Source organism: Caretta caretta, chromosome 4 (assembly GCF_965140235.1).
Source record: "Caretta caretta isolate rCarCar2 chromosome 4, rCarCar1.hap1, whole genome shotgun sequence".
Classification (NCBI taxonomy): domain Eukaryota; kingdom Metazoa; phylum Chordata; order Testudines; family Cheloniidae; genus Caretta; species Caretta caretta.
Genome location: NC_134209.1, coordinates 51,139,633 through 51,157,780, shown reverse-complemented (window position 1 = coordinate 51,157,780; position 18,148 = coordinate 51,139,633). Strand labels below are relative to the sequence as shown.

Below are 18,148 nucleotides of genomic sequence, written 5' to 3'. Positions count from 1 at the left end.
ATCATCAATGTAATAACTACTGTTGGCTAAATAGATGTATAAAACTGCTACTTATTAGAACATACAGAATTCCAGTGAGTACGGTGAAGGCATCCTGATCGCTCTAGGATCAAAAGAGGGATACTAAAATGACATGAAATGTTCCCTGTTCTATCTGCCTTGTGCACTAGCAGTATGTTGAAGTAGGTATACACCAGATATTTTTAAATACTATATATTTTAAAATTCCTTGTGTAGTAAGGAAGTCCCTAGATTCTTTATTGGTCATTAACAACTTCCATGTTTGCTTAGGAGAAATGGGACCCTCACACATCAAAGTGTTTAAATGAGGGCTAGTCAAAAATAGAATACCATTTTCATAAAAAGCCTTGGAAAAAAACAAATATTTTGCTTGATATTTTTCTTTTAAATATTTTTTATGAAAAATTTTAAATGAACATTGGTTTAATTTGAATTTTTTGTAAAGGCTTTTAATTTTTTGGGGCCCCCTCCCCACACTTTTTCACTTCTTTCCCCCTGGAAAAAGGAACGGAGGGGGGGGGGAGAGGAAAATAAACCTTTGAAAACCCAAAACCAAAAAGTTTTTCAAAATACAAGAGTTTTTGTTTTAGTGGAAAATTCATTTTTCATCTAAAAATCTGATGACAAAATTATCAGCCAGCTCTACTTTTATATTTACCAAAAGAGTGTATATTCACAAGAAGAGCCCTGAACTTTATTTTTATAGGCTATCCATGCCAAAAAAAATCTGTGGCAGATGTACTGAAGCTTTAGCATGATATCTTGTTACACTAATATTAATACTTTAAAATTCCATGGGACTTACTCTCACTCATTAGTGTTTGCAATACTGGAAACTAATTCTGAAAAATCTCACCTATAAATGGTACTATATAACTAAGCTTTTTATTTTTATAATACATACATTGCTCATGTGAGCTTTTCTCTATATTAGCCGCTGTCTTAGGAGGAAGATAAGGAACAGGTCCCCAGGTAGATAAAGCCCGTTTGCTGGTATCAAACTGCTGAGTAAAGAACTCCTGAAGCTTCATTCCTATTTTTATCAGGTCTGGGGTGGTTGATCTTGAAATCATCACTTGAAAGATATCCCACTTCAAGTCTCCATGGACAAATATCTCACTAGAATATAAAAAGAGTAAGAATATTCACCATAAATTCAGTTTATATTTGATTCAATACAAAAAAGTGACTTGTTTTCACTTTCCTAACCTGCATTATTTTAATTTTATTTTATTTTTGTCATCAGATATGATCTAGCAATCTTTTATGAAAAAAGCATATGTACTTTATTCTTTTGGATGAGAGAAATGGACAGAACTAGACAGTGGAAACATTAAGTACAGTAAGTAGTATTACCTTTTATCAGAAATACTTGAATCCAAGGTATTATACAGATTAACTTTCCATTCATCCTGCAGTTTAAGATCTGCATTACTGAAGATTCCCATAAGGATACTGGACCCCATATAGTCAACACGTGCTTCTGTAGAACCCATTGTAATCTGAATTTTGTGACTGGGTTGCTGGTTTGGATGTTCAGAAATATGAGCTGAAACAGAATAATTCAATATAGATATACAAGATGTTAAAAATAAGGGACCAGATTCTCTAATGTATCCTGACCCCTTTATGCCACTCTGGTGGTGGAAAGGGACCGGAAAGCCACTGAACTGTCCTAAGCATTGGGAAGTCCCCAAATTGGTATAGGACTGACATATCCAGCTCTTACATCATCTTTCCTGCAGTTCCTAGCATAGGGGTGTTTGAGGAGCTATAGGGTACATTGGAGTGCTGTGTACTCTTGCAGTTTCCAACTGGTAGAATACTTGGGGGCCACAGTCAGCCAGTGCAGGTTAAGAGCAGCCCTGGCCCTGAGGCAGAGAACCATCCCAGAATCAGGGAATTGCAACTGACTCCTGGACACCCTCCCCTGCCGCCAAACTTTGCCCAGTGGACAATGGGTGCAGCAGGTGAGATTCTAGGCCAAAGTCTGTTTATATAATTAAATAAGTTCACATAGGAAAATTTTGTATTACATATGTGCTTTTGGCTTTTCATATTATGTAAAAAAACTGACACTTCGGAACACTACACTTCTGTAGAATACTGCTGCATGGGTGTAATTCGTAATGGACTTTGTATCGCGAAGTGTAAAACTTGTAGTCTTTCCAACTTACCCACCATCTCCAAGGTATTAACATCTATGGTACCTCCAACCACACCTCCTCTAGAATCCAACTGTGATCTTCCCAGACCAACAGACATGCTAATTTCACGGTCTCTGTTACTACCAACAGATAAACGTCCTTGGCTTTTCAAACCACTAGTAGTCCACCTGAAACAGAGATGAAAAGCGGAAATGCATGAGTACTTTCAACACTTCAAACTACAAGGTATCATTGTAAGCAAAAACTGTTGAGATATGCATAGTTTCTTGTTTTACTGCAGAGTTGTTTGAGTCAGTGTTTGGGGCAAGAAAAATATATTTCCACAAATAAGAAAAGCCAAATGACAAAACAGTGCTGTTTCAGAAGGAACAGACACTTAAGGTGTGAGGACAGGTTACTGGATGTAATTCTTCAGCAGTGATTAGGCATGCGCCATCTGTTGATGAGGTGCTTCAGAGCTGAAACTTTCAGCTTTGGAGTATTTCAACACTGGAATACGGAATGGGCAGAATTGCTAAGAGCATGGATCTAGTATACTCTGCAGTAATCCACCTGTGGAGAATGAAGCTCTTTACACACAACATTTGAAAATTTGGCTCCAAATGAAATGTTGCTTCCCCCAGCTTCTCCACAAAGCAGAAATAATATAACATAGGAGGCTTGGGCCCAAACCCGGCAGAGAGAAAATCCACCTTTCCGCAGCTTTGTGCCTCTTATAAAATGGTATTCTGATTTTCCCACATTGTCCTATACTGGCGATTTAGAAGCTGACTCACTGTAGAAATATCTATGCATATAATGTAGTGTTCCTGTGGCCAGTGGCCTGCCAAGGATAGAGCAGACTATACTTTCCATAGGGCACTGAGGCTACCTCAGATCCTAATTTATGTCAAGTTCCTGAAGTCTGAGTGTAGCCTCAGTGGCCGTTAACACTTACAGTCAGTTTCATTTCAAGCAGACCATAGGTCAGGAGATCATACAACACTACATTCGTTCACTAAGGGCATTTAAAGTGGAATGGCAGGATTTAAAACTATAAAAATACAAAATCACCTAGAACAGTGGCTCTCAACTTTTCCAGACTACTGTACGCCTTTCAGGAGTCTGATTTCTTTTGTGTACCCCCAATTTTCACCTCACTTAAAAACTACTCGTTTACAAAAATCAGACATAAAAATACAAAAAAGTATCACAGCACACTATTACTCAAAAATTGCTTGCTTTCTCATTTTTAAGCTTATAATTGTAAAATAAATTAATTGGAATATAAATATTTTATGTACATTTCAGTATATAGTATATAGAAAAAAAGTCATTCTCTGTATAAAATTTTAGTTCGTACTGACTCCCCTAGTGCTTTTTATGTAGCCTGTTGTAAAATTAGGCAGATATCTAGATGAGTTGATGTACACCCTGGAAGACCTCTGTGTACTCCCAGGGGTAAGCGTACCCCTGGTTGAGAACCACTGACCTAGAAGACAGCAAGTTTTAAATGTTCTTGGGAGACAACTGTTTAACAGACTTTTCCCCCAAGCAAATTAAAATATCAAACAATCTGCTAAATCACCAATTTTTTCTACTTACGTAGTATTGCCCATTACATTGCTCATATTCATTTGGACATTTAATTGTTTCAAATTCATAGCAAACACAACCAGAGTTTCCCATGGTGTCCCCTGCTGACTTGCAGCTTTATTTGATTTATTAAACGGTGTTGATGTTTTCGAGAGTGTATCTAAAAACAGAGGAAAGTAAAAATTGAAAAAGGTATTCCCTGGAGGAAAACTTGTAGGTTTTTAACACTAAAAGATATTAACAGAAGACAAAACTGCCACGAGACTTAAAAGCACCACAGATGGAGAGGTTACTTACCTTACAGTAATTTGAGTTCTTCAAGAAGTTTTGTCCCTGAGGATATTCCACTGCAGAATGTGTGCATACCCATGTGCTCTCAACTGGAGATTGTAAAAAAGCAGCATCCATGTGTCTGTACAGAGCAGCACCTCGTGATCCCAGACAAGGGCATATAAAAAAGCATGGATCTGCTGCTACTCAGTTTCTTATCAACCATGAAACCAAAGATGCCGCAGCAACTGTATATGCCTATGGATGCTCCACCCTCGGAGGCCCCCAAGTAGTAACTCAGTGTGGAGGAGGGAGCTGAGGAGGCAAATCCAAAACAGTTTGGACAGCTGGGCTACCAAAGGTAGCATCAGCTCTGGAAGCAGGTAAGATAGCATAATGCTTGGCAAACATGTGAACTGAAGACCAAGTTGCAGTCCTGCAGATCTCTGCTAGGGGAACATCCTTCAGCAGGGGCAACACAATGACACCCAGTGGAGTGTTCTATTGCTCTGCGAGGGTGTTGTATCCCAGCAGTTTTATAGCAGGTAAAGATGCAACCTAAAACCCATTTCAGAGTCTGAGTGGAAATTGGCTATCCATTCTTTCAGCAAAAGATACAAAGCATCTTGCAGAAGCTTTGTAGGTCTCAGTCTAGAGGGAGAAGGTGACAGCCCTCCTGATGTCTAGTGTGTGTGCAGACTAGTTTCCTCTCTGGAGGTGTCCTGCTTTGGATAAAATACTGGTAAACAAATTTCTTGATTAATACGAAATTCAGTGAGAACTTAGAGAGGAAGTGAGGATGGGGACACAGTGTAACCTTGTCAGGGTAAAAGACGGTATATGATGGGTCTGCCACGTACACCTTGACACCCTCATTCTTTTGGCTGAAGCAACAGCAACCAGAAATGAAGTCTTAAGAGAAAGGTGGAAAAGCGAGCAGCTATTGGCATCTCAAAGGGGAGGCATCTCAAGGCATTAAGGACCAAGTTACGGTCCCATCGGGGAGCAGGGTTCCTGAGAAGAGGAAACAAGTTGTGTAAGCCCTTAAGGAATCTAACCATGGTTTGCAGTTAAAGACTGAAACCCCCTCAATAGGTAAATGGAAGGTCTTGATAGAGAGCAGGTGCACTCTGACTGAGCTAACTGACAAACCTCAGGTCATTAAGTCCGATGGGTAATCTAGGATTTTTGAGAGTGGAGCATCTGAGGCTTGCAAAGAATAGAGGGAAGACCAGGAATGGAAATGTTTCCACTTCTGCAAGTAAGTCTCGCAAGTAGGTGGTTTCCTGCTAGATCTTATCTGACTAGAGCTTATCTGAACAGCATAATTCCACACTCAAGAACCATTGAGGAGCCACCCCTTGAGACAAAGGACTGGGATGTATCAGGGCACCTGAGTTCCTCTCAAGAAAGACTTCCTGTCTCAGGAGATGAAGAGGTGTTGCCACGGAGAGGTGAAGGAGGTCTGAGTAGTACACTTGTCTTGGCCATGATGGCACTATGAGACTAATCCTTGCTCCTATTTGTCTCAGTTTGAATGATGTTTTGAGGATCAGAGGTATGGGCAGGTAGAGTTGGTCAGGAAACCAAGGTGTTGTAGCGCATTTTCCAACACTTGTGGTCCTGATGAAATCTGCAATTGTATTCTGGGAGGCTGGGTACATAAAGCACTGAGATTTCTAGATGATGTGAGATACACTAGTTCCACAGTCTTAGCGACTCTGCTGATAATAACTGGGATCTTGCTTCCCCTTGATGGTTTATATTGTACATCGCTGCCTGATTGTCCAGCATTACCCTGGATATTGTAAAGGAAGCGCTGACAGGTGTAATGAAATGCTCTTAGTTCTAGGATGTTCATGAAGAGTGCTCTCTTTTGTGGGGACCATTTGCCCTGTGCAGTGGCCTCTTGTAGAGGGCACGCCCAACGCAAGTGAGAGGCATCCGTCATGAGGAATATTATATATATATATATTTTTAAGAGTGGAGGATGTGAAAATTAGGATTCCACTTCAGTGGGTTCTTCCAGCACCTGAGAGTGTCTGTATGTTTGGAGGTACCATGATTGGTTTGGAAAGACCATTGGTTTGTGGTATACACAGTCCTCAGGCAAGCCCAAAGACATCTGAGGTGCAGACTTGCAACATAATGCATGTGGAATCATGCAACACAATGAATGTGGAAGCCAATGTGTGGCCTAGGAGTTGTAGGCAGGTTCTTAGAGTTGTTTGTGGACTGTGCTGTAGGGTAGATGTTAGACTGGACATACTGGAGAATCTTACCTTGGGAAGGTAAGCTCGGGAAATTAGGGAATCTAGAGTGGCTCCGATGAAGACTATCTTAATGTCAGTGTTTTTAGATTAATGCAAATGCCCAGGGATTGAAACAGCATTCGTGCCTTGAATACTGCCAATTGAACTTCTAGAGCTGATTGACTCCTGAGGTGCCAGTCATCCAAATATGGAAACACTGCAATGCTCCACCAACACAGGTGAGCTGGCACTGCTAAAAAGACCTGGTAAAGACCCTTGGGGAGAATGAGGATTTGGTAATGTTTTGAGTCTATTAATCATAGAATATAGAATCATAGAATATCAGGGTTGGAAGGGACCTCAGGAGGTCATCTAGTCCAACCCCCTGCTCAAAGCAGGGCCAATCCCTAACCAAATCATCCCAGCCAGGGCTTTGTCAAGCCTGACCTTAAAAACCTCTAAGGAAGGAGATTCCACCACCTCCCTACGTAACGCATTCCAGTGTTTCACCACCCTCCTAGTGAAAAAGTTTTTCCTAATATCCAACCTAAACCTTCCCCACTGCAACTTGAGACCATTACTCCTTGTCCTCTCCTCTTCTACCACTGAGAATAGTCTAGAACCATCCTCTCTGGAACCACCTCTCAGGTAGTTGAAAGCAGCTATCAAATCCCCCCTCATTCTTCTCTTCTGCAGACTAAACAATCCCAGTTCCCTCAGCCTCTCCTCATAAGTCATGTGTTCCAGACCCCTAATCATTTTTGTTGCCCTTTGCTGGACTCTCTCCAATTTATCCACATCCTTCTTGTAGTGTGGGGACCAAAACTGGACACAGTACTCCAGATGAGGCCTCACCAATGTCGAATAGAGGGGAACGATTATGTCCCTCGATCTGCTCGCTATGCCCCTACTTATACATCCCAAAATGCCATTGGCCTTCTTGGCAACAAGGGCACACTGCTGACTCATATCCAGCTTCTCGTCCACTGTCACCCCTAGGTCCTTTTCCGCAGAACTGCTGCCTAGCCATTCGGTCCCTAGTCTGTAGCTGTGCATTGGGTTCTTCCTTCCTAAGTGCAGGACCTTGAGCGGATCACTGCGGACTATGTGGCTCTAGGAAGAAAGATAAAGGAGTTGGAGGCGCAAGTGGTGTTCTCGTCCATCCTCCCCGTGGAAGGAAAAGGCCTGGGTAGGGACCGTCGAATCGTGGAAGTCAACGAATGGCTACGCAGGTGGTGTCGGAGAGAAGGCTTTGGATTCTTCGACCATGGGATGGTGTTCCAAGAAGGAGTGCTAGGCAGAGACGGGCTCCACTTAACGAAGAGAGGGAAGAGCATCTTCGCGAGCAGGCTGGCTAACCTAGTGAGGAGGGCTTTAAACTAGGTTCACCGGGGAAGGAGACCAAAGCCCTGAGGTAAGTGGGAAAGCGGGATACCGGGAGGAAGCACAGGCAGGAATGTCTGTGAGGGGAGGGCTCCTGCCTCATACTGGGAATGAGGGGCAATCAACAGGTTATCTCAAGTGCTTATATACAAATGCACAAAGCCTTGGAAACAAGCAGGGAGAACTGGAGGTCCTGGTGATGTCAAGGAACTATGACGTGATTGGAATAACAGAGACTTGGTGGGATAACTCACATGACTGGAGTACTGTCATGGATGGTTATAAACTGTTCAGGAAGGACAGGCAGGGCAGAAAAGGTGGGGGAGTAGCACTGTATGTAAGGGAGCAGTATGACTGCTCAGAGCTCCGGTACGAAACTGCAGAAAAACCTGAGTGTCTCTGGATTAAGTTTAGAAGTGTGTGCAACAAGAGTGATGTAGTGGTGGGAGTCTGCTATAGACCACCGGACCAGGGGGATGAGGTAGATGAGGCTTTCTTCCGGCAGCTCACGGAAGCTACTGGATCGCATGCCCTGATTCTCATGGGTGACTTTAATTTTCCTGATATCTGCTGGGAGAGCAATACAGCGGTGCATAGACAATCCAGGAAGTTTTTGGAAAGCGTAGGGGACAATTTCCTGGCGCAAGTGCTAGAGGAGCCAACTAGGGGGGGCGCTTTTCTTGACCTGCTGCTCACAAACCGGGTAGAATTAGTGGGGGAAGCAAAAGTGGATGGGAATCTGGGAGGCAGTGACCATGAGTTGGTTGAGTTCAGGATCCTGACACAGGGAAGAAAGGTAAGCAGCACGATACGGACCCTGGACTTCAGGAAAGCAGACTTCGACTCCCTCAGGGAACGGATGGCCAGGATCCCCTGGGGGACTAACTTGAAGGGGAAAGGAGTCCAGGAGAGCTGGCTGTATTTCAAGGAATCCCTGTTGAGGTTACAGGGACAAACCATCCCGATGAGTCGAAAGAATAGTAAATATGGCAGGCGACCAGCTTGGCTTAATGGTGAAATCTTAGCGGATCTTAAACATAAAAAAGAAGCTTACAAGAAGTGGAAGGTTGGACATATGACCAGGGAAGAGTATAAAAATATTGCTCGGGCATGTAGGAATGTTATCAGGAGGGCCAAATCGCACCTGGAGCTGCAGCTAGCCAGAGATGTCAAGAGTAACAAGAAGGGTTTCTTCAGGTATGTTGGCAACAAGAAGAAAGCCAAGGAATGTGTGGGCCCCTTACTGAATGAGGGAGGCAAACTAGTGACAGAGGATGTGGAAAAAGCTAATGTACTCAATGCTTTTTTTGCCTCTGTTTTCACTAACAAGGTCAGCTCCCAGACTGCTACGCTGGGCATCACAAAATGGGGAAGAGATGGCCAGCCCTCTGTGGAGATAGAGGTGGTTAGGGACTATTTAGAAAAGCTGGATGTGCACAAGTCCATGGGGCCGGACGAGTTGCATCCGAGAGTGCTGAAGGAACTGGCGGCTGTGATTGCAGAGCCATTGGCCATTATCTTTGAAAACTCGTGGCGAACCGGGGAAGTCCCGGATGACTGGAAAAAGGCTAATGTAGTGCCAATCTTTAAAAAAGGGAAGAAGGAGGATCCTGGGAACTACAGGCCAGTCAGCCTCACTTCAGTCCCTGGAAAAATCATGGAGCAGGTCCTCAAAGAATCAATCCTGAAGCACTTGCATGAGAGGAAAGTGATCAGGAACAGCCAGCATGGATTCACCAAGAGAAGGTCATGCCTGACTAATCTAATCGCCTTCTATGATGAGATTACTGGTTCTGTGGATGAAGGGAAAGCAGTGGATGTATTGTTTCTTGACTTTAGCAAAGCTTTTGACACGGTCTCCCACAGTATTCTTGTCAGCAAGTTAAGGAAGTATGGGCTGGATGAATGCACTACAAGGTGGGTAGAAAGCTGGCTAGATTGTCGGGCTCAACGGGTAGTTATCAATGGCTCCATGTCTAGTTGGCAGCCGGTATCAAGTGGAGTGCCCCAAGGGTCGGTCCTGGGGCCGGTTTTGTTCAATATCTTCATAAATGATCTGGAGGATGGTGTGGATTGCACTCTCAGCAAATTTGCGGATGATACTAAACTGGGAGGAGTGGTAGATACGCTGGAGGGGAGGGATAGGATACAGAAGGACCTAGACAAATTGGAGGATTGGGCCAAAAGAAATCTGATGAGGTTCAATAAGGATAAGTGCAGGGTCCTGCACTTAGGACGGAAGAACCCAATGCACAGCTACAGACTAGGGACCGAATGGCTAGGCAGCAGTTCTGCGGAAAAGGACCTAGGGGTGACAGTGGACGAGAAGCTGGATATGAGTCAGCAGTGTGCCCTTGTTGCCAAGAAGGCCAATGGCATTTTGGGATGTATAAGTAGGGGCATAGCGAGCAGATCGAGGGACGTGATCGTTCCCCTCTATTCGACATTAGTGAGGCCTCATCTGGAGTACTGTGTCCAGTTTTGGGCCCCACACTTCAAGAAGGATGTGGATAAATTGGAGAGAGTCCAGCGAAGGGCAACAAAAATGATTAGGGGTCTGGAACACATGAGTTATGAGGAGAGGCTGAGGGAGCTGGGATTGTTTAGCCTGCAGAAAAGAAGAATGAGGGGGGATTTGATAGCTGCTTTCAACTACCTGAAAGGGGGTTCCAAAGAGGATGGCTCTAGACTGTTCTCAATGGTATCAGATGACAGAACGAGGAGTAATGGTCTCAAGCTGCAGTGGGGGAGATTTAGATTGGATATTAGGAAAAACTTTTTCACTAAGAGGGTGGTGAAACACTGGAATGCGTTACCTAGGGAGGTGGTAGAATCTCCTTCCTTAGAGGTTTTTAAGGTCAGGCTTGACAAAGCCCTGGCTGGGATGATTTAACTGGGAATTGGTCCTGCTTCGAGCAGGGGGTTGGACTAGATGACCTTCTGGGGTCCCTTCCAACCCTTATATTCTATGATTCTATGATTCTATGCACTTATCCTTATTGAACCTCATCAGATTTCTTTTGGCCCAATCCTCCAATTTGTCTAGGTCCCTCTGTATCCTATCCCTGCCCTCCAGCGTATCTACCACTCCTCCCAGTTTAGTATCATCCGCAAATTTGCTGAGAGTGCAATCCACACCATCCTCCAGATCATTTATGAAGATATTGAACAAAACCGGCCCCAGGACTGAACCCTGGGGCACTCCACTTAACACCGGCTGCCAACTAAACATGGAGCCATTGATAACTACCCGTTGAGCCCGACAATCTAGCCAACTTTCTACCCACCTTATAGTGCATTCATCCAGCCCATACTTCTTTAATTTGCTGACAAGAATACTGTGGGAGACAGTGTCAAAAGCTTTGCTAAAGTCAAGAAACAATACATCCACTGCTCTTCAGTACAGAAAGCACTTGTGGGAGGAGTGAATGGCTATATAAAAGGTGGTCGAGGACGACAAACTAATTCCCAGGATTTAGGGATGGAAATGTTGTGGCTAAGGTTATCATCCTGAAGTGCTGTGAAAGGACATACATGTCCATATTCTTGAGATTTAGAATTGTCTTTCAGCCTCTGCTTCTCTTGGGAACCAGGAAATATTTGGAGTAGAACCCTCTTCTGATGAAGCTGGGAGAAACAAGCTTGATAACTCCAAGTACAGGAGGGATTGCACTTCCTGCTTCAAGAGATCTTTGTGAGGCAGGCCCCTGAAGAGGAACTGGAAGGGGTGGGAGGGACAGAATGGACATTAATGGAGTATCCCACACTGATTACCTTCGGAATCCACTTGTCTGTGGTGATGCATTTCCTAGGCATGTAGGAAATGGTATAGGCAGTTTCCAAATGGGAGAGGGATATATAGTGGAGTAATACAGCAAAAGATCCAGAGGGAGAGGTTGTTTGAGGCCCTCAACCAAGCTGTCAAAGTGGTCTCTTACATGGAGGTGTGCATTTTGTGCTGCTCCTGATCGCTACCTAGGAGGCTCTGAAGATGTGAGGTAGGGCTGTTTTGGGTGGTATTGAAAAAGCAAGAACAGACTGCAGTTTGAGACCTGCTAAAACTGTCTCTTTGTTGCAGTCATGTATATTCCCAGTGACCACAACATTGCCCTGGAGTCTTTAAGAGAGTGGAGTGAGGAGTCCATGTCACCACTGAAGAGTTTGAGCCCTTCAAAGGGGAGGTGTTCTATAGTGTTTTGCACCTCCCTCAGGAGTCCAGAAGACTGGAGCCAGGATGCTCGCCTCATAACCACTGTGGTGGCTAGGGATCACAAAGTAGTGTCAGTGACATTGGGAACGGCCTGCAGGGAAGCTCTGGCAATTAACTGACTCCTTGTTGGAAGGAGAGGGTCTGGAACATGTTTGATTATTCCTTTTGTTGACCGCCTCTACCATCAGCTTCATTCCCTTAGCTGGAATGTAGTATTTATTTTGCAAGTTGGCATAATAGTAGCAGGTGTTTGCTGCTACTATTATGTGAGCAGGCGAGAACAGTGCTTCATTATCATTAATAGGAAGAGCAATCTTATCCTAAGGGATGATGATTAAAATATCAATCAGGGAATGTTGAGACTCCTGGCGCTCCTCTAAAGGAGTCTGGAAGGATTCCGCCAAAGGCTTCATTAAGTCCTGGAAAGCCTAAAGTTGTCAGCACAGGAAGGGGGTGGCATTGCTGCCTCAAAGGACTCAGCTGATGGGGTGAGTCTTCCTCATTCTGTGGGTCCTGGTCGCCTCAGGTACCAAGGGGCCACACAGTATCGGCTTATGGTTTTGCAGTGCCTGTGAGTGATGCAGGACCAACAGGTGCTGGTGTTTCTACCAGGCTGGTACCCTAGAGTGCCTGTCACTACAGGGAAAATACCTGTGGCAGGTCTGGAACGCTGAGGATTTTGATATAACCCAGGAAGTGCCATGGAACTAAAAACAATAAGTTCGGGAGGGGAGACCCCCCCTTTCAAAAGCACAGCATTGTATTAAAACCTAATATAATAATTAAAATAAAATCTGAACTAACTAAAAGAATGATTTAACAGTGAGTGAGAAAAGGTGGGAAGCAGAGAACCGTGGATATCATAAATGCACTCTACAGCAGTGGTCTCCAAACTTTTTGGCTTGCGCACCCCCAGGGTGACCTGCTGCAGGCACGCCGCCAATGGAAGCAGACCGGAAGACCTGCTGCAGGCGGGCCGCTGGAGGGGAACACCAGCCATGGATGTGCAGAGCTGCCAGCGAAGAAAAAAAACGGCGGAGTGCTGTCTGGCGGCGCTACTACTGCTGTGCACCCCCTGGGATCACCTCATGTATTCCCTGGGGTGCACGCATCCCAGTTTGGAGGAGACTACTGCTCCAGAGTAGCACACTGCCTTTTTTTTTTTTTTTAAAACACATTCTCTGGTAAAGGGTGCACATGCATGTGCGCATCCTATGGTGGAGTGTCCATAGGGCATATACTTGGAGAACTACAACTAAAGATTGCCGAAAATTAAAACATTTACAGTTTACTTTGTTGCCTTAATTATCATGAGAATGAAATAATTCATTTCTCTATTTTTATGAACACTGTCATGAGAAAAAATAAATAAATTTCAGGTCATCCATAAAATATAATAAATATTTTAAAGTCTTACAGATTTTACACATTAAATACTGAATCTTTGTATTTCAGAAACGGCAACATACATGTGGAGACCAGTGGAGCAGACAACTTTTCTGACAAAGAGATCTAGTCTTCTATAGTCCTTTTCCCTTGTGTTGTATTAGAAGGCCCTGGCTACTTGGATCTTTCTTGAATAGCTTCTAAAATAAGTCAGCTTGTCCCTGGATGCAAATAAAAGTATTCTAAGCCCTTGGGTGGAGCTTGGTACTATTTGCCCTCTATTTGCCCTCTTGGAAGTGGCAGGTATTGATGTTGGAGTATGCCACAAGTCTTTTGCAGGATTAACAATCCCTCAATAGACAATGGTGAATCTACTAGACGTGGAAGGTGGCAGATTACCAGCGGGCCTGTTCCCTCTGAGAACCATGCCTTCTCCAAGAGTACTCTCTGGAGTCCCTGCCAACTCTCAGTGTAAACACCCCCAAGGGGACCCTTCTATCTCTCTCTCTCTCTCTGTTCATCGATTCAATGCACCAGAAGATGCAAAGGAGGCAGCCACTGAACTGGAGAAGGGGTCTTGACCTAAGAAATTTGGTCAGTAAGACTGCTGAGAGTATGTGGTGAGAAAAACCTTGCTTTGAATTTAACAATTTAAGTTAGTAACCAGTTGCTTTTTATCTTTATTGTAACCATTTCTGACTTATTACTTGTACTCACTTAAAATCTCTCTTTATAGTTAAACTTGGGGAAACTCCATTTGGGGTGGCAAGCATTATTTCTATTAAAGCAATAACAGAGTTTATATAAACTTGTATTGTCCAGGAGAAGGCTGGTCAGTACAGGACATACATTTCTGGGGCAAAATCTAAGACTGGGAATTAGTTGGGTCACCCTGTACTATAGCCAAAGTTGGTAGGAGCCAAGGTGTGGCTGGCTGCAGCACGAATGCACGCACACACACACAGAGCCACGAGTGACTTCCACACTGGAGACTCTGAGCAGTCCAGACTGGCAGCTACAGCAACAAAGCATTGTAAAGGGCAGCCCAGGTTAGAGGGCAGGGGTGTGACAGCTATTCATTAGTCTAGATTGTACCCTGGGGTTTGTCACATAGACTGGTGAACTTCAAGTCAGTAAAACTCCTACTGGAAGCCCACATGAATATTTGTCATTTTTTAAAACATGGCACTATGCCTAAACTGCGTGAGTATGTGCTAGTTCAAAAACATATTTAGCTAACCACAAATTCTACTTCAGCTAAGTTTTCCTCTGTGAAGTGCTCACATTTTGCCCTCCATATAGATTAAAAACCTGTCCTCTCACTTCTCCACATATTTCACTATAGTAAAAAAACATTTTTAAACACCTTATCTGCCTCAGTACTGTACAGACCCCAAATAAAAAGAACAGGAGTACTTGTGGCACCTTAGAGACTAACAAATTTATTAGAGCATAAGCTATGTAGCCCATGAAAGCTTATGCTCTAATAAATTTATTAGTCTCTAAGGTGCCACAAGTACTCCTGTTCTTTTTGCAGATACAGACTAATATGGTTGCTACTCTGAGACCCCAAATAGACCCCACTGTTTCACTCATAAGATGCAAAATCAAATCAGTCATAGCAGAACAAGTTCATATTATTTTCTCCACCTCTATACAAAGAGAAACACATCTGTATTTATTTTGTACTTCCTAATATGGGCCTAAGACTCAGTCATCTGCATGCAACCACATATTTGACAATCCAATCTGTGACGTGAAGCTGCTACGGGGAACACCAGGTTAGCATGGGTGGACCCAAGTGTAAAGGAAAGGATTAGTATAAATGAAGATAAACTGCAGAACCACACACCAGCTGTGTAACCTTTGTGCTAGCAATAGCATTTCCAATGGTGTTTTATAGACTAGATGGACAAACTATATTTCAGTTCCTGTAGTTCTCAGACTCTGTCCTATCACAAAAAGGAGACACTAGCACAATGAGAAAAATACATGCTTTAGGATCTGATCCTGCAAGGTGCCAAATATTTCAGTGGGAGCCAATGGCACTCACCACCTCACAGGATTGTGCCTTTAAGTTTTAATTTATTTATAGGCTTGCTATTTTTCTGTGATTACATTTCCTGTTTAAAATGTTCAGAACAAGTTCATTGAATTTTTAAAACAATATAATTACTTTATCTCCATCCCACCTACAGCACCCTAAGAGATCAGAATGAAAACTTACAGTTGCAAACACAGTTATTCTGACTGATAACTAATAACTTTTTCTGACTGATATGATGACTCAATGCCCTATCACATATCACATCCTTGTACTTAATTACTGGAAATATTTATAGTGTTAAATCACACTAAAAAGACACAGGATTGTTAAAAATCTCCTTTTCCACTCACCTCTGTTGGGAACTGAAGAATCAGATACGCTCCGGGATCTTGCAACAGCTGGAGATTTTAAATTATGATTTGCTGTCCCAGGTGACATACTGGTGTTTGTATTGTGCTCATTAAAAACATTGGGTGATTGTGCCATGTGTGTAAATGAAGCAGACTGGCAGGGCTGCTCCCAAGTCCTACAGTATGCTTTACGTGATGATTCAGGAGAAAGATGCTGGCTTACCCCGTCAATGGAATCTGGTGTTCCAGGACCTGATGCTGCTGGAAAAGAAAAGTGCCCATAGTGCAGCGTAACTTTATTTTATTTTTAGTCAGTCAGTCTGTAATACTTAACAGAAGCAAAATGATTTACTCTTACATATGGGGAAATGTTTTGTATATTTCAATCTTAGCAGCAAATCTCATAGTAGTAACTTTGAAACTCTTCTAAAGTGTTTTTATTGTCACCTTAATATTATGTTAATAGTATTCATAGAATCATAGAAGTGTTGGGTTGGAAGGGACCTCAAGAAGTCATCAAGTCCAACCTCCTGTGCTGAGGCAGGACCAAGTATACTTAAACCAGGGCTTGGCAACCTTTCAGACGTGGTGTGCCGAGTCTTCATTTATTCACTTTAATTTAAGGTTTTGCATGCCAGTAATATATTTGAACGTTTTTTAGAAGGTCTCTCTCTATAAGTCGATATATTATATAACTAAACTATTGTCGTATGTAAAGTAAACAAGGTTTTCAAAATGTTTAAGAAGCTTCATTTAAAATTAAATTAAAATGCTGATCTTATGCCGCTGGCTCGCTCAGCCCGCTGCCAGCCTGGGGTTCCGTTCACCTCGGCCGGCAGCAGGATGAGCGGGGCCCTGGCTGGCAAGGGGCCGGCAGCCAGAACCCCAGACCAGTAGTGGGCTGAGCGGGGCCGGCAGCCGGGACCCCAGACCGGCAGTGGGCTGAGCGGCTCAGCCCGTTGCCACTCAGCTTGGTACCGATCTGGGGTTCCATCTGCTGGGTCCTGGCTACCAGCCCAGGATCCTGGCCCTGCCCACATAGGGTGGGTTCCTACCTTCTCCCTGGTTCTAGTCCATTCTCTTCCTCTCTCTCGGCACTGAGCTGAGGGTGGGAGTGCAGTGAGCACATGGCTGGGGGTTGGGGTGTAGGGTCTGGCCAGAAACTACAATGAGGGAGGGGGATCAGGGTTGGGGCAGGAAATTTGGGGGTGGAGTGCTTACCTGGGCAGCTCCCATTTGGTACGAGGAGTGGGGGTGGGAATATAGGGGATGCAAGAGTCAGGACATGGAGTGTGGGGGGGCTGGGAATGTGGGGGCATGCAGTAGTCAGGGCAGGGGGTGTGAGGAGGGTGCAGGAGTCAGGTCAAGAGCTGTGGGGGGGCTGGGTATGTGTGTGTGGGGGTTCAGGGGTCAGGGCAGAGGGCTGGGAAGGTGTGTGAGGGGGGTGCAGGGGTCAGCGCAGAGGGCTGGGGGTGTGGGCTGGGGTTGTGGGGGTGCTCAGCCCCCTGGCCAGAGCGGCTCACGGCAGGGGGCTAGAGGGGATATGCCCTAATTCCAGCCCCCGTCCCCACGGCCCCTGTCCCCACCTCTTCTCCGCCTCCTCCCCAGAGCAGCGAGCGCGCTGCAGCTCCGCTTCTCCCCCTTCCCTGGAAGGGCCATCAGCTGATCGGAGGCAGGGAGGGAGAGGAGGAGGGGCAGGAACCCCGCACGCTGGGAGAAGGGGGAGAGGAGGAGGGGCAGGAACCCGGCACACTGGGGCAAAACGCGGGGGAGGGGGGGACCTTGCCTGCTCTGCAGCAGCAGCCAGCAGGACCAAGCTTCTTCACCCTGCCGGGGGGGGGGGAGGGGGGCGGGAGTCCTATAGGTCACTATAGGACCTTCCCCCTGGTGTCTGATAATGCTTGTACTCCTCAGTCCTCCAACAGTACACGTTCTCACTCTCAGCTCCTAGCGCCTCTTACTCCCAGCTCCTTATACGCACACCACAAACTGAAGTGAGCTCCTTTTTAAACCCAGGTGCCCCGATTAGCCTGCCTTAATTGATTCTAGCAGCTTCTTGACTGGCTGCAGGTGTTCTAATCAGCCTGTCTGTCTTAATTGTCTCCAGAAGGTTCTTGATTGTTCTGGAACCTTCCCTGTTACCTTACCCAAAGAAAAGGGACCTACTTAGCCTGGGGCTAATATATCTGCATTTTATTACTCTCCTATAGCCATCTGGCCCGACCCTGTCACACCAGCTATTTCCCGTTTTGTAGCTGTGCATCTGATTTTTCCTTCCTACATGCAGTACTTTGCACTTGTCTTTACTGAATGTCATCTCGTTGATTGCAGACCAATTCTCCAGTTTGTCAAGGTCATTTTGAATTGTAATCCTGTCCTCCAAAGTGCTTGCAAACCCTTCTAGTTTGGTGTCATCCACAAATTTTATAAGCACACTCTCCACTCCATTATCTAGGTTATAAATTTTGCTGAAATTTAAATTTGTT

At 44.6% G+C, this 18,148-nt stretch overlaps 1 protein-coding gene across 12 annotated transcripts in view; it reads right to left on the bottom strand.

The window, feature by feature from the left end:
* The window catches only part of BLTP1 (bridge-like lipid transfer protein family member 1), a 244,333-nt gene that overhangs the window by 10,174 nt on the left and 216,011 nt on the right, over window positions 1-18,148 (bottom strand). For 8 of the 12 annotated variants that reach the window (XM_048847184.2, XM_075127628.1, XM_075127629.1 and 5 more), the window contains 5 exons: window positions 15,663-15,923; window positions 3,774-3,924; window positions 2,199-2,356; window positions 1,378-1,570; window positions 926-1,140 (listed from right to left, as the gene is read on the bottom strand). In XM_048847184.2, coding sequence (XP_048703141.2) covers window positions 926-1,140; window positions 1,378-1,570; window positions 2,199-2,356; window positions 3,774-3,924; window positions 15,663-15,923 — 978 coding nt within the window. The remainder of the gene's footprint in view (window positions 1-925; window positions 1,141-1,377; window positions 1,571-2,198; window positions 2,357-3,773; window positions 3,925-15,662; window positions 15,924-18,148) is intronic. The other 4 variants (XM_075127633.1, XM_075127624.1, XM_075127627.1 and 1 more) reach the window with 1 other exon arrangement.